Source organism: Quercus lobata, chromosome 4 (assembly GCF_001633185.2).
Source record: "Quercus lobata isolate SW786 chromosome 4, ValleyOak3.0 Primary Assembly, whole genome shotgun sequence".
NCBI lineage: Eukaryota > Viridiplantae > Streptophyta > Magnoliopsida > Fagales > Fagaceae > Quercus > Quercus lobata.
Genome location: NC_044907.1, coordinates 64994035 through 65015611, shown reverse-complemented (window position 1 = coordinate 65015611; position 21577 = coordinate 64994035). Strand labels below are relative to the sequence as shown.

At 40.0% G+C, this 21577-nt stretch overlaps 1 protein-coding gene across 5 annotated transcripts in view; it reads left to right on the top strand.

The window, feature by feature from the left end:
• Positions 1-15743: 15743 nt before the first annotated feature.
• The window catches only part of LOC115985180, a 53698-nt gene continuing 47864 nt past the window's right edge, over positions 15744-21577 (top strand). For 4 of the 5 annotated variants that reach the window (XM_031108143.1, XM_031108142.1, XM_031108146.1 and 1 more), the window contains exons 1-5: positions 15744-15857; positions 16097-16264; positions 17288-17374; positions 18437-18549; positions 18783-18876. In XM_031108143.1, the coding sequence (XP_030964003.1) occupies positions 16168-16264; positions 17288-17374; positions 18437-18549; positions 18783-18876 (391 nt within the window). In that variant the 5' untranslated portion in view covers positions 15744-15857; positions 16097-16167. The remainder of the gene's footprint in view (positions 15858-16096; positions 16265-17287; positions 17375-18436; positions 18550-18782; positions 18877-21577) is intronic. The other variant, XM_031108144.1, reaches the window with a different exon arrangement.

The window sequence follows — 21577 nt, the reverse complement described above, 5'->3', positions numbered from 1 at the left end:
CTATAGCTGTGCACTGTAGCTGAAGAGGTAAAAATTTTACCTATAACTCCACTGCTACAGAATGGTTTTTAGGTATTTGAGGTGCTAAAAATACCAATATGGATTTTTAGCACCATTGATGTAAATGCTCTTAGCTACTAATGCTATTTGGTTTTGTGTAGTGGCTCTACGAGTGAAGCAAATAGGTAATAGCCTAAGGCCCCTAATGAAAAGAGGTCTTGCTAAATTTTTACCAATAGGGATGTTCCAAAGTAGTTTTTTGGATAAATTGCAAATTGCACTTTTTAAAATTTTGGGATATTTGGATTTTATACTCTGAAATTTCAAACTTTAGATTTTACCCCCTAAAATTTGGGGTTTCAAACTTTGGATTTTGCCCCTTAAAATTAGGGAGTGTTTGGATTTTACATCCCCAAATTCTGAAACTTTAGAATGTAAAAGCCAACTACTCCCAAATTTTAGGAAGTAAAATTCAATCACACTTAAAATATAGGGGGTAGAATCCAAATTCTGAAAGGTCAAGATGTAAACTCCAAACACCCCCAAACATCAGGAGGTAAAATCCAAAATCTAAAATTTCAAGGTGTAAAATTTAATCACCCCCAAACTTTAGGAGTGTAATTTGCAATTTACTCTAGTTTTTTTTTATGAAAGAAAAATTAGATAAAGAAAAATCTTTTCATTGGATGTGAGTTTTAGAGTGTAAAACTCATTTAATCTCCCTCATAGAGATGTTGAAATAACTCATTAATCTCCCACTAGTAAATAAATTTGGATAAAACTTAGGTACAATACTTTAAATATTATTCCTTAGATTTCCCACTTAAGATTGAGTCGTGTGGCTACTTAATTAAAAAATATACTTTTAATCACATGAGGAAAAATTCATAGGGCAGAATTTTAAGAAGGGAACTTAAGGAGTAGCACTTAAGTACTGTACCTAAGTCTTGCCCAAATTTTATTCAAATTTTATTTAAAGATATCAATTATATAATTTTATTAAAAATTTTAATCATAATTTTTTAGTATTTGGTTCTTCACTCAATAAATAGTGTTTATTTTAGTTGTATAGTCGTTCAATTATATAATAGATTTGTTATAATTTTTTATTTTGCATTTAAAAAATAGATTTTAAATGAAAAAAAAAAACCAAAAATTAAATAAATTTTTTATCAATATTCAAAATATAATAATAGACACCACTTAAAATAGTCACTTTAATTAGGCTCCATAATTCCTTGATCCAGCCTGGTTTTGTGTAAACATGGCAAAACGGGCGGGTCGGATCGGGTTTAGGTTGGGTCAATCGGGTTTGTAGGTTAATAGAGTCACGGGTCATTTTTAAATGGGTCAATCAAGTTGCGGGTCTCGGGTCGAGTCGAGTCGCGGGCCGGGTCGAGTTGACCCGTATTTTTCAAACAAGTTTTTTTTTTTTTTTTTTTTTAAATAGATGCAATCTATTAATTGTTTATGAGTTCCTTAATTGTAATTAGATTCTTACTGGTGATACTGTACCACTTACCAATTACCACTAAACACTTGATACCCAAATTTGGTGTAACTCTTGTTCCAGCTTTTTAGAAGCTAATCTTGATATAATTTTCGATCTGTTTAAAGTAGGAAGAGAAAATGAAGGTGGCAAGTAAAGAATGACAAACTATAATGAAGTACATAACATATTAAGTAAAGAAGAATAAGTAAATATTTTTATAAAAATTACACCTCAATCTTAATCTACTCAACGTTGGTAGACGTGGCAAAATGAGCGGGTTAGGTCGGGTCAATCGAGTTTGTGGGTCAATCGGATCGCGGGTTAAAACGGGTCATTTTTAAACGAGTCAATCGGGTTGGTTTAGAAAATTCTGACCTGTTTATCCATGTCTAGTTTGTGACAAGCAACAGATGTAAACAGCTTTTGAAATACCCTGCTCCATTTTGGGATTTGTCTACTTTTTATTTTTATTATATATATATATATATATATATATATGAGTTTTCACAGACCCACAGATGTGCAAAAGTAACCTCAACAATCTTCTAATCCAATAAGTTTCAAATGCCACTGCCCTCCTTTCTAAATACTTGAATGTTACAAACATAGAACTTGCAGTATCATGCACCACTCTATAGCCAAACTTAGGGATCAAAAGATTCAAAACACCTTTAGGACGTCATTTATTATTCTACAAGAATAATTTTTTTACCTCTGTCGAGTTTCAACTAAAAACTTGACGAATGACTTAGTCAATTCCCTAACATTTATGATTTTTCTCTAGTCCAATCAACTACCTCGACGAATTTTCATAGCCTAGAAGCACTTATCTCTTAGAAAAGTGTTTTTTTAACTAGTTAGAAGTTAATAAAAGTGAACCAAATGGACTTCCAGTCAATGATAAACTGAAAATAATAAACTTAAATTCTTCCTCTTATTTTCCTCTGTCTCGTTCTTTTCTTTTAGTATATTTCCACATTTTCATTAAGGTGGTGTTTGATTGGTAGAAATTTTGAAGATTTTCAAATTATGGTTGATCTCTAACTAATATTGTGAGAATTTGAAAATTTCGGGATACCTCAACCATCACAATTTAAAGATTCTAAAGTTTACAAAAAATTAAAATTTTTCTCTCGCATCACACTTAATTAAAATTATATTAATCATGTTTGAAAGTTGAAACTAGTTAAACATTTCTTATCAAGTGAAGTTTGTGGTGTGCTTTTGTATTAGAACAATATTTTTCTTCCCCTCGTTTGTGTGTGTGTTTGTTTTAGAAAAAAAAAAAGTCTTACCAACCTTAAGGGCCATGTGAGTTGTTACTTATTTTATGATAGGGAAGAGGCAACGCACATATTCATTTACTGTTGCCCCAAGTTTACCATACTTTGAAGACTCTCCAAGTAGAAAGGAGTTTGATGGAACTAGAAATTCAAATTTGCCATTTTTTGATCTTGAGACCATTATTGCAGCCATAGATAACTTCTCTGATGCTAACAAGCTTGGCAAAGGTGGTTTTGGCTCAGTTTATAAGGTAGGCTCTTTGAAAATATCCCAAAAATTGCTTAATCTCATTTCATGTGTGCTAATGCATTAGAAATTCCCTCTCAAATTTGTAAGGGGCATTCATATTTCAAAGAGCAGGACTTCATTATGTGAAATTGGGCTTTCCCAAGTAATTCACCAAGTTGGCCTCTCTAACATAATAGAATTTTAAATTTAATTTCAGGGTTTGGTACAAAATGGAATGGAAATAACAGTCAAAAGATTATCAAAATACTCAAGACAAGGAATAGAGCAGTTAAAAAATGAAGTTGCACTAATTGCTAAACTCCAACATAGGAACCTAGTAAGAATTTTAGGTTGTTGCATTCAAGGAGAAGAGAAGATGTTAATTTATGAGTACTTGCCAAACAAAAGTTTGGACTCTTTTATTTTTGGTATGTCTTCTTTTTGCATAATGTAAGAACCGAGTATGAGACCTTTGGGCCTTAGATCACTTGGGCTCACAATTTATTTGTAGTGGGTTTAAGAATTTCCTACTATGGGTCGTTCTCGGCAGAGAGACTCAAAGTAGCGCTTAGTTAATATACTCTCACTTGACTGTTTTCTCTCAATTTTTCTGAACCATTTCTTCTTCCAACTTTCTTCTATTTATAGCCAAGGTTAGTGGGGAGATTATGATTACAGCCACCATTAGTGCTACTGAAGGTCCAATATTATTTGACTAAAGTGGATGTTTAGGTGAGAGGGCGGTGCTGCATTTATGATCTTGGAACTTGGTTTCATCTTGACTGATTATGTTCGGCAACTCAGTTTCCTGTGCATACCACATTTTCCCGAGAACGGTTCATATACTTGACCGGGAATGTTTGACCAATCACCTCTTGGAACTCAATGCCCTACACTTGTCTGTACATTAAGGAAGCTTCAAGAAGGGCGCAGGATAACTGGACCTTTCTACCGGGCCTGCGCCCAAGGCCGGTATGGGACTAGGCCCAGGGCCTGTATGGGCCTGGGATCTCGGTGCCGTACAATTGGGACTGGGCCCAGGGCCTGTATGGGCCTGGGATCTCAGTGCCGTACAATAACCCCCCCTTGATTCATACTCGGTCGCCGAGAAGAATCAAGGAGCTGCCTGGGCCTTTTGACCTCGGGAATCTTCTAGCCTGGGACTTATGACTGTTACTTCTTATTAATATTCATCTCAAAAGACGCACCATTTCGCGGCGCTAGGCGCAGTCATCATTATTGCCTGACGGTTCGTGAACCGAAGCGGCGCGCGAATCGGTTACGCTTGGCATTCGCTGGGTCGCTCGTAAACTGTGCCCATTTATTGCTTGATTAAGCGTTTCTTCTTCCCCCATTTCTTTTTGGCTCTATAAATAGTCCTCCTCTGAACACCATTCCATTTTTCCTTCGCCTCTAATCTTTAGTGCTTACTCTCTGCCGACCACATTTCTGTGTGCTTGCTTGCCCAATGTTCTTTTCCTCCTTAGAACCCAAAGTAAGTTTTTCTTCCCCTTCCTGTTCCTTCAGCTTTATTTCTTTGAGTTCACTTTTGTAGTTTTAGGCGTTATAGATGGGTTACTCTTACCTTCTAGAATCCCCGGATGCTTTGGCCACCTTTAGGAATAAATTTAACATTCCCGATGACGTGGACGTGGCTTACTGCCATGAGAGTGATATTGAACTCCACCGAGGGCAGGGTACAGCCTTCTTTCCTTTGATGTCCATTTTAGAAGGTGGGGTCAGGTTCCCCATAGATCCCCTCTTGATAAACACACTCACTTACTATGGGCTGTGCCCTGACCAGCTTCCCCCCAATTTTTACCGGGTAGTTAATTGTGTCAGTAAGTTGAACCACACCTTTAACTTACAGTTAGACCACCATGACATTAACCAAATGTATAGCCTCTGTGGGAGCAAAGCCACCAATTATTATCTAAAGACAAGAGATGCTCGGGTACGGCTGATATCATGCCTACCTGATTCGAACAGGAACTCCGTCGGGGAGTTTGTTAGGGTGCGCGGCAATTGGTTTGCCGGGGAGATCCCTTGCCCCCTTACACGGCGTGAAGTGGGTTCGTACCATCCCCTTCATATAATTGCTTTCCTCCACCTCTTCTTTTCTTTTTATAAAAAATTTTTATTATTAGAGACTAATGCGTCACCTGTTCTTTTGCAGACGGCAAAGTGTTTGTGCAGGACCTCAGAGCCGTCCACGCCAAGGATTTAAACTTCGTCCTCTGTTCCGAGATATACATGCATTGGGACGGACAACTCTGGGCCTCGCACTTGATCCTCGGAGTGGAGCCGGTTTATTCTACTTGGCAGCCTTTCAAGCAGGCACTGATAGTTGACAGCCCCCTGCTATCATATATAGACGTCCGGTACGTAAACTTTTTGCCGCCGAAGCTTACAACCGGGGAAGCGAGGGAATTTGGTCGGCGGTTTACTTGCGCGGACGAGCTAGCCCCTTTGCGAGACGAATCCGCAGAACAAGCATCCCAGCGCCTCAAGGAGATAGCCCACGAAGCCATACAGCAAGAAGACCAAGCGCAAGAGCAGCCCATTCCCGAGAATCCAGCCGCCGTGCCTCAACAACAAGTGATAGAAGCGGCTGCCTTGCTAGCTGAAGCTATCCAACCTAGTGGAAGGATGGTATCAAGGAAGGTGATGACAATAGAACAGTTCATGCCCGGTGCCCGGCAACCCAATCAGCCCCCGCCTTCCCAAGGCCGGGGTCAAGTGCCTCAGCCCCCACCCTCGCAGGCCGAACGTGCCCGAAAGAAACAAAAAGTTACCGATCAACCTTCCACGGGCCCGGGAGATGCCGCTGTCCAAACTCCTCCCCGACCAACAGGAGGAATCGTTATCCGCGAGCCGCCAACCGAAGCTGGCACGGCGGGCGCGTCCTCCTCCCAAGTGGCTCCAGCGTGGAAGCCAAAGTTCCTTTTGGACGGCAAGCCATTGCCCTCAACCGCCTGTATTCGGATGTGGGAGAAGGGCGAGGGTGGCCGTATTGCCCAAACTTTGGCTGAAGCCCTCCTACTTCCAGAAGACGTGCATGCTTTTGAGGAGGAATCCGAGGAGTCTGTGGGGCGCCGGTTAGAGTGGCACGCCATTGCGGTAATTCTTTTGTCTATCTTACTCCTTCATATGGATTTCCTTTTGCTTCTTTCCTAACCTTTGTGCTTGCTAGGCCGCTTAAATGGCTCACATTGTGGCTGCCCGGGCACGGGATCTTACCGAGGAAAACGAGCGCGAGAAGGAGGCGCGGGAGTCAGCGGTGAAAACGGCTAAGGAAAAGCTGAAGGCTGCTGAGTCTGCTGAGAAAAAGGCTGCTGCTACGGAGAAGAACCGGGCACTGGCCGAAAAGAGGTATGCGGAGCTCCTGACCAAGCAAAATGAGACGGAGGTCAAGCTAGCCAAAGCTATCAGCCTTAACACCTCCAATGCCGAGGAGATAGACGACCTCAGGGCAGGCTTGGCGGCCGCGGAGTAAAAATGGTACGATGTCGGTTTCGTTGATGCCGAAAATTCCGCAGAGCCGGTGGTGGCTCAGGCTCGGAATATGGGTTTCGAGGCCGGGTGGTTTGCCGCTCTCCAAGCAATTGGAGTTCCTGAAGATTTGCAGCTGAAAGACCCCGGCCAGATTCCATTTCCGAACCCTGTACCTGCCGTCCAGGACGCCCCGGTTGCTATTGACGAGGAGGAGACGGCCAGTATGAGGGAGCTGGTTGAGCAAATCGATGCTCACGCCGAGCCCGAGGAAATGGAGGCCACCAGCATCCCGACTGTGCAGGAGCTTCTCGGTGAGGACCCGCCTTTCCCCCTGACCGTCCAGCAGGAAGTGACACCGCCGACCCAACCTCTCAGCTGATTTTACTTTTATTTACTAGCTTATTTTTAATTTGTTGGTTTTATTTGCCTATGTCACCAGGATGTGGTGATTGAACAATTGCCTTAATTTGTTGGTTTTATTTGCCTACGTCACCGGGATGTGGTGACTGAACAATTGCCTTTATTTGTTTAATTAGTAGACCGTTTTCTTTTCCCGTTTTATTTTGTTGAATGAATTTATATCTATTTGTGTGTTTTGCTTGAATCATGCAAGTGCTGTGGCCGTTTAATAGAATGGTACCCCCGAAAACCTGTTGTGCGGCGCTTTGGGTAATATGAGAGCGCTAATGGACTTAGTATTTGTAAAAGGGTTAGGTTTTCATCAAGCTTTAGTTTAACCGAGAATAGTGTTTTCGTCCTTAGAGTATTCGCTCGTAAGGTTTCCACCTGTTCGGAGATTTGAGTTTAACCGAGAATCAGGTTTCTGTTCTTAGAGTATTCGCTTATAAGGTTTCCGCCTGTTCGAAGATTTGAGTTTAACCGAGAATCAGATTTCTGTCCTTAGAGATTTGTTTGTAAGGTTTCCACCTGTTCGGAGATTTGAGTTTAACCGAGAATCAGGTTTCTATCCTTAGAGATTTGTTTGTAAAGTTTCCACCTGCTCGGAGATTTTGATCGAGCCGATGGTCAGGTTTCTGTCCTTAGAGATTTATTTGTAAGGTTTCCACCTGCTCGGCGATTTTGATCGAGCCGAGGGTCAGGTTTCTGTCCTTAGAAATTTATTTGTAAGGTTTCCACCTGCTCGGCGATTCTGATTGAGCCGAGGGTCAGGTTTCTGTCCTTAGAAATTTATTTGTAAGGTTTCCACCTGCTCGGCGATTTTGATCCAGCCGAGGGTTAGGTTTCTGCCCTTAGAGATTCATTTGCAATTCTCTTGGTGTGCGGTTACGGAGTCAAAAACAGCATATACAAAAAAAGTTCATCATGCTCTTAATTTCAATGGAATACAAGTTCTGGCTTACACTGATGATTATGCGTAGAATTTCTTCAAGTTGTTGGCATTCCATGGTCGGGGGAGTGGTCTCTCGTCAAGGTCTTCCAAGTAGTAGGCCCCTGCACCCGCGATGGCTGTGACTCTGTATGGTCCCTCCCAACTCTGAGCAAGCTTCCTTGCAGCCATGTCCCGCATGTTCCCCACTACCCTTCTTAACACTAGTTCCCCGGCACTGAATTCCCTCCCCTTTACATTTCGGTTGTATCTTTGGGCCAGTTTCTGCTGATACTCGGCGAGCCGTACGGTCGCGGCCTCCCTGCATTCTTCTAGCCAATCCAAATTTTCCATCATCAGGTCGGCGTTTTGGACGGGGTCAAACCCGGCGACCCGTACACTGCATAAGCTCACCTCGGTTGGTATCACTGCTTCTACTCCGTATGTCAAAGAAAACGGGGTTTCCCCCGTGGATCTCCTAGGGGTCGTGTGGTAAGCCCACAATACGCTGGGTAGCTCCTCTGCCCATCTTCCTTTCGCCCCATCCAACCTTCTCTTGAGCCCGTTCAGTATAGTCTTGTTTACTGCTTCAGCTTGGCCGTTGCTTTGTGGATATGCCGGGGTTGAATACTTGTTCCTGATGCCAAGCTCGCTGCAGAAGGTCCGAAAAGCGTTGCTGTCGAACTGTAGCCCATTGTCTGTTACTAGCGAATTCGGCACCCCAAACCTTGTAACTATGTTTTTCCATACAAACTTTTTCACGTCAGTATCCCGTATATTAGCCAAGGTTTCAGCTTCAGCCCACTTTGTGAAGTAATCTACAGCCACCAATACAAAACGGCGGTTCTCCGTTGCTCGGGGGAATGGCCCGAGGATGTCAAGCCCCTATTGTGCGAACGGCCACAGACTGCTGACAGGATTTAGTCGTCCTGCAGGCTGATGGATCATTGGGGCGTGCTTTTGACACTGTTCGCAGCTCTGAACGTATTCAGTGGCATCCTTCTGCATCTGTGGCCACCAAAAGCCCTGTGTCATCGCTCTGTGTGCTAAAGATCGTCCCCCAGCATGCCCGCCACACACTCCCTCATGCAGCTCGGTCAGAAGCTCTTTGACTTTTTCGGGATGTAGGCATAAGAGGTAAGGGCCTGCGAAGGACCTTCGATACAACTTTCGGTCCGAAGACAGCCAATACCGGGGAGCCATCCGGCGAATCTTGTTGGCCTCGGCCTCATCCTCTGGACCTTTGTCTTCGGCAAGGAAGTCTATGATCGAGTTCATCCAACATGGACCAGCTACTGCCACCTGCGTGACCTCTACTCCGGCCTGATTGGGAACACTCTTCACACAGATGCTTGGCTCCCTTATAAGTTCTATCGTTATAAGCCGCGGCGTGTCCTCGGTGGCCGATGAGGCTAACGTGGCAAGAGAGTCAGCGTGCTTGTTTTGTGACTGGGCTACCTGGGATATCTTTACCGTTCCAAACTGACCGATAATCTGCTTTGCCGTACTTAGATAAGCTTTCATTCGTGGGTCCCGAGCCTCGAAGTCCCCAGTGATCTGATAAACAACCAACTGAGAGTCCGAGTGGATCTCCACATCCTTTGCGCCCAGATGCAATACTGCCCTCAACCCGGCCAGTAGGGCTTCATACTCGGCTTCGTTGTTCGAGGCTTTGAACCCCAACCTGAAGGAGTGTTCCAGTCATATACCCTCAGGGGTGATTATGACAATACCAGCCCCGGCCCCCATAGCATTCGATGCGCCGTCCACAAATACCCTCCACGGGCGAATCTCCGCACTACAGATTACCTTGCCTTTATTCTTGGGTGTGAATTCTGCGATAAAATCAGCGAGAACCTGTCCTTTCACCGAGCTTCTAGGTCGGTATCTTATGTCAAACGATCCCAACCGAGTCCTCCATTTGGCAATTCGCCCGGTGAAGTCAGATCTCTTTAACAGTGACTGCAATGGATACTCGGTGAGGACGAACACCATGTGGGCCTGGAAGTAATGTGGTAACTTCCTCGTGGCGTGCACCAGGGCCAAAACTAACTTCTCAAGGGGCAGGTACCTTGTCTCGGCATCGACTAAGGTTTTGCTAACGTAATACACTGGCATTTGCACTCCTCGGTCCCTTAGCAACACAGCACTTACGGCATGATCGGTGACTGCAAGGTACATAAACAGATCCTCCCCGGGCTCCGTGGCCATCAACCTCGGCGCCTTTGCCAAATATTTCTTTAGTTCTCAAAAAGCTTTATCACAGCTCTCGTCCCATCGAAACCCCTTCCACTTTTTCAGAAGCTGATAAAACAGCCGGCAGCGATCGGCAAACTTGGAGATAAATCGGTTTAGGGCGGCTAACATTCCAGTGAGCATTTGCACCTCTTTGGGATTGCTTGGTGGTTTGAGCGGTTCACGGCTTCTATTTGGTCGGGGTTAACTTCTATTCCCCGAGTAGAGATCAGATATCCTAGGAACTTACCAGCCCCCACTCCGAAAGTGCACTTCTCGGCATTCAGGCGCAATCTGTGCCGACGTAGTATCTCGAATACTCCCCGGAGATCTTCGGTGTGCTGTGACTCAATTCTGCTTTTTACCAACCCCTTCGATCTGCACCTCTGGTTCCTGCATTCTGAAGTCTCTTTTCGGTTTCGTCGGCAAAATGGTTTGCCGAGATCTCCCCACTAAAGGAGCTTTCCCCCTGCTTTACAGCCGGTCATCCTCCAAGCGTTTGTACTTCTCTATGCGTCTCATCAGTTGCCTCATATCCTCGGGGGGTCTTCTCGTCAGTGACTCCCGTAATTCAGAATCTTCAGGGAGCCCCATCCTGAAGGTGCTTGCTGCAATTTTCTCGTTTCCTTCACCAATCTCGTTGTAGAGTTCCCAGTATCGGCTGGCATAACTCCGAAGGGTTTCCCCGACCCTCATCTTCATGGAAAGTAGTGCGTCAACCGGCTGTTGCACTCGGCTGCATGTCACGAACCTGTTGCCGAATTCTTGAATCAGCTCGGCGAAGCTATGTATAGAACCTTTCCGCAGCCCATTGAACCATCTCAGTGCAGTAGAGCCGAGACTAGAGGGGAATACTTTACACATCAATGCATCGTTGTGCGCATGCAAAGACATCATGTGGATGTAATGACTAACATGCTCCACAGGGTCTGTCCTCCCCTCATACGAATTGAATGGTGGTCGTGTGAATCTGCTCGGTATTGGGGTCCGTTCAATTTCATCGGAGAATGGTGACCGGGCCGCCATCCGCAAGGCTCGGCTCATGGCGTCCATGACGGCATTGTGGTGCAGTCGTTCCTCCGGCGATTCTGATCCTTGGTGATCGAAACCATGCGACCGTGAACGATTCCGTCGATGACGTGGTTCCCGTGGTTGCCGGTGTGACTCTTGGGAACGCGATCGGTCTCGGGATCGTTGCGTACTAGATCTGCTGGAGCCTTCGCTCTGGTTTCTCCTTTGCTGGGGGTTGCGATTCCTTTCATGTCGCCGACCCCTTGCTTCCAGCTCTAAATCCATTACCAGTTTGCGTAACCGCTCCAGCTCTCGGTCTCTTTCGTCATATTGCCGATGCGCCGAGACGTCTGAAACCGTCCAGTGTGTCTGAGCCGACCCCTCTCCCAATCCGGACCTTTCCTCCCCTCTTAGGTGCTCCCTATCTTCCCACCGTTTCTGCCTTCTCTCCCTCCACGTTGACCCCCGAGAAGATCCCATGGAGCCGCTCGGTGCACGCTCTCCTGAACGCTCCTCAGACATTCCTGTCGTTTGAGTCTCAGTCGAACCACAGCTTTGTAGGAGAGCCCCACGGTGGGCGCCAATTGTAAGAACCGAGTATGAGACCTTTGGGCCTTAGATCACTTGGGCTCACAATTTATTTGTAGTGGGTTTAAGAATTTCCTACTATGGGTCGTTCTCGGCAGAGAGACTCAAAGTAGCGCTTAGTTGATATACTCTCACTTGACTGTTTTCTCTCAATTTTTCTGAACCCTTTCTTCTTCCAACTTTCTTCTATTTATAGCCAAGGTTAGTGGGGAGATTATGATTACAGCCACCGTTAGTGCTACTGAAGGTCCAATATTATTTGACTAAAGTGGATGTTTAGGTGAGAGGGCGGTGCTGCATTTATGATCTTGGAACTTGGTTTCATCTTGACCGATTATGTTCAGCAACTCAGTTTCCTGTGCATACCACATTTTCCCGGGAACGGTTCATATACTTGACTGGGAACGTTTGACCAATCACCTCTTGGAACTCAATGCCCTACACTTGTCTGTACATTAAGGAAGCTTCAAGAAGGGCGCAGGATAACTGGACCTTTCTACCGGGCCTGGGTCCAAGGCCGGTATGGGACTAGGCCTAGGGCCTGTATGGGCCTGGGATCTCGGTGCCGTACAATTGGGACTGGGCCCAGGGCCTGTATGGGCCTGGGATCTTGGTGCCGTACACATAAAATTTGGCATCATCACTACAAAATGGTCCTCTAATTACAAAAATATCAATTCTTAGTATTGATATTATATAAATAGTCACAAATGCAATCTAATCCAAATTCTCTATTCTTCTTTTTGATGAAACCAAAAGGTCATGGTTAGACTGGGGAAAGCGATTTGAGATTATTTGTGGAATTGCTTAAGGGATCTTATATCTTCATCAAGATTCAAGATTAAGAATTATATGCAGAGATTTAAAGGCTAGCAATGTTCTACTTGACACCACATTGAATCCAAAAATTTCAGATTTTGGTATGGCAAGAATCTTTAGAGGGGACCAAATTGAAAAAAATACAAATTGTGACGTTGGAACATAGTAAGTGTGCCCCAAAAAATATATTTACAGTTTCCAATGGATTACTAGACAATCATTATTATATCTAGGATGGTATAACTGTAGGTCTTTTAAAACAAAATGCTAAGAATATCTTCGTAATACTTTTACACCTTGTGTTACTTTAATTGTTTTATGTTATGTTAGTCCACAAAGGGCCATCTTTGATCATTTTTATTGACTAATGAGCAAGGCTTAATAGTTTCCTTTTTTCATTGTTCTGTGGTAGTGGTTATATGTCACCAAAGTATGCAATGCAATGATTATTTTCAATAAAGTTTGATGTATTTAGTTTCGGGGTGTTGCTACTAGAGATCATTACTGCAAAAAAGAATAATACTTATTATCGTGATGATCTATCCTCTAATTTGATTGGGCATGTAAGTAGATGTGCAGACAATGGCTTACAATACTAGTGTAGGCTCCAAAGACAGGCTTGCTGGGCCAAACCGCTATTTGGGCTCACAATCTATTTGTGTGGTGGGTCTGGATATCCTACCTTGGGTTATTCTAGGCTTAGGGACCCAATGGGGGCACTTCCCTCTCTTCCTCTACGTTTTCTTCTTCTCAAATCCTCTCTTTCTCTCTCCTTTCTTTTCCCAAAATTGCATCATCCTCCCATTTATTCATTTCTCCTATTTATAGCCCTTGTTAATGGGGTGATCATCATTATCTTCTCCCTTAGTGCAAAGAAAGGTCCAATGTCGATAAACTTAAGTGGATTTTTGGGTACGAGTGGCTTTGGGAACGGTTCCCACTGTAGCAAATGTGTTCGGCAATGGAGTTTCCTAAGGTTCTACTGAGCACTTAAATGGCGATGTGACCGAGCACGTGTATAGAGCTCGGAAATGGTTTCCCGGGTAGCATGCGAGCGGGGCGTCCGCAGTCCGCTTTCTAAGTATCCGGACAACATCCAGTTTAGACTAGTAGTTATTGTGGGCTTGGGCAGGGGCTTTTGTTGGTGAGAAGGTTGGACCCCCGGTCCATATCATTAATTCATGGCCCAAGGCCCAAATGAACTTGGGTGTTAGGTGCCGTACAACTAGCATTGTTTTATTTGGCCTAATATGATGAATATATTTTTGGTAGGTTTGGGACCTATGGAAAGAAGGCAAAGTCATGGAAATAGTTGATCCATTACTAGCTGAGAGATACCCTGCTAATGAAGTTTCGAGATGTGTTCAAATTGGACTTTTGTGTGTGCAAGAACATGCAATTGATCGGCCAACTATGTCAACAATTGTTTTCATGTTAAGTAATGACACACCTCTTTTGTCTCCAAAACAACTTGCATTTATTTTGAAGAGTGCTTGCAATAGTAAAGACATATCAACTAGTGAAGGAGCTAATTCAATAAATGAAATGACAATTACTAAAATTGATGGGCGCTAATACCCCCACACTGTTTGGAGCTATGTACTAATATGCCATTACAATGTAAGATTGACATCCTCTTAATCTACTTTATAGTCTACACTATCGTTTTCTTGTTGAAACCTAATATGTATGATGTAAAATTATTGTATTATTTTCTTGTTGAAACATAATATGTATAATGTAAAATTATTACGGGTATAATTTGACATACAATACAATGGTAGTTTCTAGAACTTATAATGAAATCACTACCATTTCCTTGAGCTACTTCATTTTCTATTAAGTGATTTTTGAAAATCAATACGCCAAGAGTTAAATGTGTATGTTTCGTTTGGATAACTTTATTTATTATTATTTTTTTGAGATAGTTACAATATGCTACAAATTCCACAGTTCAAACTCTTTCCCTCTAGACCCTCAAATACTTTGTGTTCGGAGAATTGCCAATTAACTTAATGAAGATCTTCACTAAAACATTAGGGCCTGCTCACACATTGTATTAAGATGTCAAAGTTGTAAATATGGCAACTTTGACATCAGCAACTTGAGCCTCTACACAAAGACCTATTTTCTAAGTTCCATCCAAATGACTTCTAATGGTACAGAACACAATAATCCTCCTTTATATCAAGCAGCATTGAAATAAATTTGAAGCATTCTAAAGATGGGGAAGCCAAGGATTTGCAAAAAACATTAAAATTGAACTTAACTAGCCATAATTCTAATACCACCCAAAAACCCTTACCAACTAAGGAATATGGGATAGTGACTCAAGTTGCGACTCTGGACTGCAAGTAGTGAATAAATCCTCATAAAAATCAATCAAAGTGCTCCCTATCAGATCTGGTTGGTCTTGCCATTGGCCAAATGAGGGTTGGGTTTTAGTGGGATTGTTTTGATTTGATTTTGAATAGGGGAAAAACTTGTTTGTAATGAGTTTGGGTAGGTTCATGGATTTTCTATGCGGTAATACTGACATGTTTTTTAATTTTAATTTTTAATATTAAAAATGTTGTCAGGAGACTCTTGACACTTGAAAAAGTGACATGATTGCCTTCTTAGCCACATAGGGAAGCAAATTAATGAGAATTAACATAAGAGTTAATAATGCTTATTTGAAACTTTAGGAACAAAAATGGCTCACTTAATAAATTTCAAGGATCGATAATTAATGTATATTGTTATAAAAAATACTATAATTCAATCATTTATAAATTTGGTTACAATAATAGTATATAGGGTGGCTCAATACATTATGGGGTCTAATGCAACATTTTAAGTTGGGCCTTCTATTATATTTATATATTTAATAAATATTTTTAGTTATTTTTATTTAAATTTTGATATATTTTTTCTCATTTAAAATTTTGTTTTTTTAGATCCGTGAAAGAAACAATATGTATTGGATTAAGTAACCAAATACTATAAAATTATGACTAATTTTGTAATTAAACTGATTTTTTTGATTACATCTCAAAATAAAAAATGATTTTAAAAAAATGATTATAAATGCTATAAAAAAATGATTATAAATTTATTTGGGGTATCTTAGAAACAAACTCAAAGTTTTTTTTTTTTTTTTTTTGAGAAGAAATTAAACTCAAAGTTTAGGGGCGTGTATGTAAAAGTAAAATTGCCCTTATTTTTCTCTCTTGAGAAGGGAAGAGTCCTAAATAAAAACTTGAAACCTTGAAACAGAGTCTTATAGAATAGTGTGTTATTATGTCGCTCAAATAAGAACGCCACCCCCTTTGCCTTTGGACTTTCTCAACTACTCTCTCTCTCTGTCTCTCTCACTATTTTTCGACTCTTCTCTGGGTAAAACCTCTCTCTCTAAATTATATAGATATATTTCTTTTATTTATTGTTTGAAACAAACCTTTCTTTGTTGATACACGCTATCTATCAATTGAAGTACTTATAAAATCTCTCTTTCTCTGTCTCTGTCTCTGTGTGCGTGTGTTTCTTGTGGGCACGGTTCTCTTTTGTCAATTTCGGCTTATCTCTATGTTTGTATGTACCTATGTTAATTCATGCATTTCCCTTTTCTTCCTCAGTGTGATTATTATTATTATTATCATGTGATTCTGATTTCATGGTGTGAGAAAAGAGAAACTACGACCCAGCAATGTTTGAGAAAGTATTTCGGCCACTTCTGTTGGGATATATTGGCCGATACATCAAAGATATCCCCATTGATCAGCTTAAAATCGACATTTGGAAAGGTATTCTTTCTTTTTCTCCATTTTACATTTACTTCTATTTCAATCTCAATTTTAAACTGTGTTTGGTTTTTCCTGTGGACAAAGCAATATTACATTTTGGGACACTTCTTGGGCATATTTGGAACATATTGGCATTTGCATTAGCATAAACGGCTTAGCCCGTCAGGGGTGAATGAATTCCCCTTGAATTACATGGCAACTGGTTCTAGCAAGTGGGGTCAGTTGCTAGTAGGTTTTACTAGCTAGAGGTGAGTTCAGAGGGCTCTTTTTTAGAAAAAAGTTTTCTACTTTATTAAATGAGAAACAAATATTGGCCCTTGTCAGGGTTGAATGCTCTTGGATTATCCAATAATTGGTTTTGGCAAGTGGGGTTAGTTGCCTGTAGGTTTTACTAGCTAGAGGCGAGTTTAGCTAGAGGCGAGTTCAGAGGGCTCTTTTTTAGAAAAAGTTTTCTACTTTATTAAACTAGAAAAAATGTTGGCCCTTGTCAGGGGTGAGTGCTCTTGGATTACCCAATAATTGGTTTTGGCAAGTGGGGTTAGTTGCCTGTAGGTTTTAGTTACTTGCTAGAGGCGAGTTCAGAGGGCTCTTCTTTAGAAAAGTTGTCTACTTTATCAAACGTGAAAAAATATTGGCATTTGGGTTGTTTAGGTGATCATAATTGTAAAATGAACTCTTGCAATTTTCTATCTCCATTTGGGAGTTTACTACAGTATGCTTTTATTGGAATAAAAATCTGCTGTCTCATTCCAAGTGTAACTCCTACTTTAAGCTCCATCGATTTCAGTTTATTTTATTTTATTTATTTGTTTTTATTTTTTATTGCATATACTTACTCCTTCATTTGGGGGTTTACTACGATACGTTTTTATTGTGTATTACTACCAAGTATCAGAGAACAGTGCAAACGTTGAAATACCATTTGTATATTCCTTCTTTTTTTGAGTATATTCTTGTATCACCTGAAAAAATATTGTTATCTAGTTTTTATCCATTAATATTAGAATTCTTCTTCTTGTGTAGGGAAAGTATTCTCGTTGGAATTAGAAAATGTAGAGCTTAATCTTGAAGCCTTCGATTATCTCCAGTTGCCTTTTGCCCTAAAGCAAGGTATTGTAACCTCCTCCTCTTACCATCACAGTATCACATTTATAATTGAATGTATTTCAAATTGGGAACTGAAGTATGTTATTTTATTTATTTATTTATTTTTTTAATGTCAAGTTGAGCATTTGAATGTAAAAAATTAAGAATGAAGATGAATGCATTTGGAAGGGAATAATTCTTCTACCATGAGGGCATCTTGGTGGTTTTCAACCAAAGTTAGCAGTGGGACATTAAAAATGAAATCAGAGTTTAGAGAATAATATTTACTCTAATTGAGGAGATTTCAGTGGTTTTATAATGGAGGTAGCAGTGAGAGAAAAAATGATAAAAAAAAGGGAAAGGCAGATGTATGAAATTACAATTAAAAGGAAGTACATTGAGGGTGGAAAATATTTTGAGATGTGACTTGATTGCAAAGTAATTGCAAACCTACTTTTTTAATGAATCTGCTGGCTAATTAGATTTTAAGTGGCAGGTAACATATTCGGAATATTGGACTGAAATGCATTTAAAACCTTTATTTAACCTAGAAACAGCTCCTCATGCCTTCTACATAATTTCAATTACCAATATAAAAATAGCTTTTGATGTGTTTTAATTTTTGGTTTGATGCTCATCGCTTTGTTTGATGTGGTGTATAAGGACGGAGAGGAACAATTTGAGTTTTGAGGACATAGAGAGGACTATGCCTGACCTCAAATTATTTTGCTTTAGAACCTTATTGGATTAGATGTCAGTTTTACATAGTCTGTCTTTATGTTCAGTTATTAATTGATAGATCCATGTAATTTGTGTTATTGATTTTATGGTCCCTAGTGGTATACTCCTATACCACTGTATATGTGGGTGACTCAATTTTTCTGATATCAATAAAGATTACATTACTTCTCATTTTTTTTTGGGGCTCAAATGAAAGGTAAATGGTAGTATATATATGTTAGCTATCTTTCTTTCAGCTTTCCTGATGTATATGTTCTAATTTTTTAAAAAGTTTCCCTCAGCAAAGCTTCTTGCAACTTGTACTAGCTATTTGTAATTACATCTAACCATGGATTTCTTTTTTAGGTCGGGTTGGTAAGTTAAGCATTAATATTCCATGGACAATGCTTGGCCGAGAATCCATCATTATTACTTTAGAGGACGTATTTGTTTGTGCATCCCAGCGGGATGATCAAGAGGTAATTTCCATGTTTTTGTTGAAAAAAAAAGGCTCTTTTTGACAATATGGGGAAAAATAGAAGCCCTGATGTTACATGTAATACTATGTTTCTTATTAGCTTCTAAGTTCTAAAATAAAGTAAAAAAAAAATCTCATGGAAGATGTTAATTTATTATTATATTTTTATGGGGCTAGTTACTCTTATTTTTAAAATAAAATTCCTATGGGGCAGTCATTTTTCCTTTGTGGTAGTGGAATTTGGATGCAGTCGAAAAAAGAGAATTTGCTGGAAAAAAGGCTAAACTTGCTGCAGCAGAGCTGGCAAAATTATCAAGACGTGTATTTGGTGAGCTATTTAACTTTCAGTCTCAAGTTTCCATAATTATTTGGTTCTTATAGATATGGTACAACATTCAATTTATCATCGGATGTTTGAAGGAGTCAAACGTACTAAAGTGGAGCTTAAGCTAATTTTTTAAAATGCTTTGTATGATTGGATGACTAAATTTAGTGGCCATTTCCTTCTCAAATTTACTCAAGTTTCTAGATTATTGTACTTTTAATTGACTTCTTGCCTTTTAGTAAACATTCTGTATACTTGTTTGTAGTATTTTATTTTTTAAATAATCTTTTTACATACCTATCGAAAAATTATTTGGTTTGTATAAATGTGATACCACATTAATATTTTATTTTTTAGTTACATAATACAATTGGATGCATACATTATACAACGAAATTATTAGCCATAGATAAATTTTAGTTTTTGATTATCACACAAAGTATAAATTTAAGAGAGGGAAACAAATGGAGAATTTCTTTAGGGTGCTCAAATAAGCAAAATCCTAGAGTTCCCTAAGGAACTAACAAACCAAAGGCAATGCCAATATGAGAGAGAGAGAGAGAGAGAGAGAGAGAGAGAGTTACACATGCAGTGAGGGACAAATTGATAATTTACGAAAAAGGAAGGTTTGGATACTAAATTGGTGCTACATGTGCAAATGTAATGGTGAATCGATTGACCATCTCTTTTTGCATTGTTCGGTTGCTATGGATCTGTGGTCTATGGTGTTTGGAGTAAGCTGGGCTATGCCGCAATCTGTTGTGGGGCTTCTAGCTTGTTGGCAAGGCAGGTTTGGTCGTCATCAAAATTGTCATATTTGGTTAATTGTTCCCCATTTCTTAATGTGGTGTCTTTGGAGGGAGAGATAGTAGGTGTTTTGAAGATAATGAGAGATCCATACCAGATCTCAAGTTATTTTTCTTTAGAACTTTATTGGATTGGTTGGCTGTTATGCGAAACCAATCATTCTTTTCTTTTCTTGATTTCCTTGATTCTTGTAATTTTTGTACTTGAATTGTTGACCCTTTGTACACTCCATGTACTAGGGTGTTCCATTTTTGATATCAATAAAACTTATTACTTATTAAAAAAATGCAGTGAGGGACAAATTTAGGGTTGTAAAACATGAGCCGAGCTAGAGCTCATTACCAAACATGATTTTATGTTCAAGCTTGGCTCATTTTCTTGTTGAGCAAGCTTGAGCTTGCTCACGAGCTACTTGATTAACTTATTATTTTCCTATATATTGTGAAACCATGACTAAAATGTTTTACTTATTCGCAATTTGATGAATTTTTATTACAAATAGACTGTTTATATCATCAATAAGTTACGAATAATAATAATTTACTAATATATGAACCTATTAAACAACTTATGCAATTCAATTTCAAGTCTATACAAATATATTTTTAGACAAGTATACATTTAAAAATATAAAATTATATATAGTTAAATCAAGCCCTTATGTTCATGAGCTTATTCACGAACACATTATTATGATTGAGTTTGGCTCATTTAATAATCAACCCTAAATCTAAGGCTTGAACTTGGCTTGTTATTTAAACAAACGAACATAAACAAGTTTTTTCCTGAGCTGAATTCGAGCTATTCATAAATAGCTTGGTATATTTACAGCCTTATAGGGAGTGAAAAAATGTGGAAGAAGACCAAAAATCACATTAGTAGAAGTGATAAAATATGACATGTCAATTAAGGAAGTAACAGAGGGTTTGACTTTAGATAGAAAAGAATAGAGGAAAAGAATACATGTGGCCAATCCTAACTAATCTGTTGAGGATTCATAGCCTACTTCAAATTTTTTGGACTAAGGCTTTGTTGTTGTGGTAAGTTACACACGCACTTGATGGTTGTTGAATCCATGACCTCTCCCTCCAACCTAGTTTGACCAGGGAGGAGGTGATATCTGTGTTAGAGCTCATTGGCAACAACTTTCAAGAAATTAAGCTAACCTAAATGCCAAATATACAGACTAATCAACTAAATAAGACACATACTAATACAATAAGACTTGTGGTGTTGAACATCAGCATACCATGTTAGGAACCTAGTGGGAAATTAACTTAATTCGAGGTAGTCACCCTCCATAGAGAAATATTAAGAGAGAGAGAGAAAAGAAATTCACTAAGTAATCAATTGGTTTATTTTCCAATGATGGAAATGTGATTACAAATAGGTATTTATAAAACCATAAAACTATTCTATTGGCCCACATGACCTTATCCTAATGGTCCTATTATTCCCCCATATGCATTAATAATTCCAACATGTGTTAAATGTGATTAACATGCTTGGAATTGTAACTAACTAACCAACTAAATAACTAAATGCAACATTACAACAATTATTGTCTATATACCTATAGGGGTTCCTAACATTCCCCCCCCCCTTCAAAACACCTTGCCCACGAGGTGTTGTTGTGAAATGACACCTTCATGAGGGGAAATCGGCTATTAACCCAATACTCCAAAGTATCTTGAAAATTGAACACATCAACTACTTCCAAGCACTTTGCCATAGCCCGTAGTTTGATATCAAATGTTGCAAACTCATGAACAGAACTCACTCTTGAAAACCGGCTTGCAAGGGGAGGGTGTTCAAGAGCTTATAAACACATAATTAAGCTTATATTTAATCCATGTGGGACATTAAGATCATAACATACCACTACGCTCCACAGCTG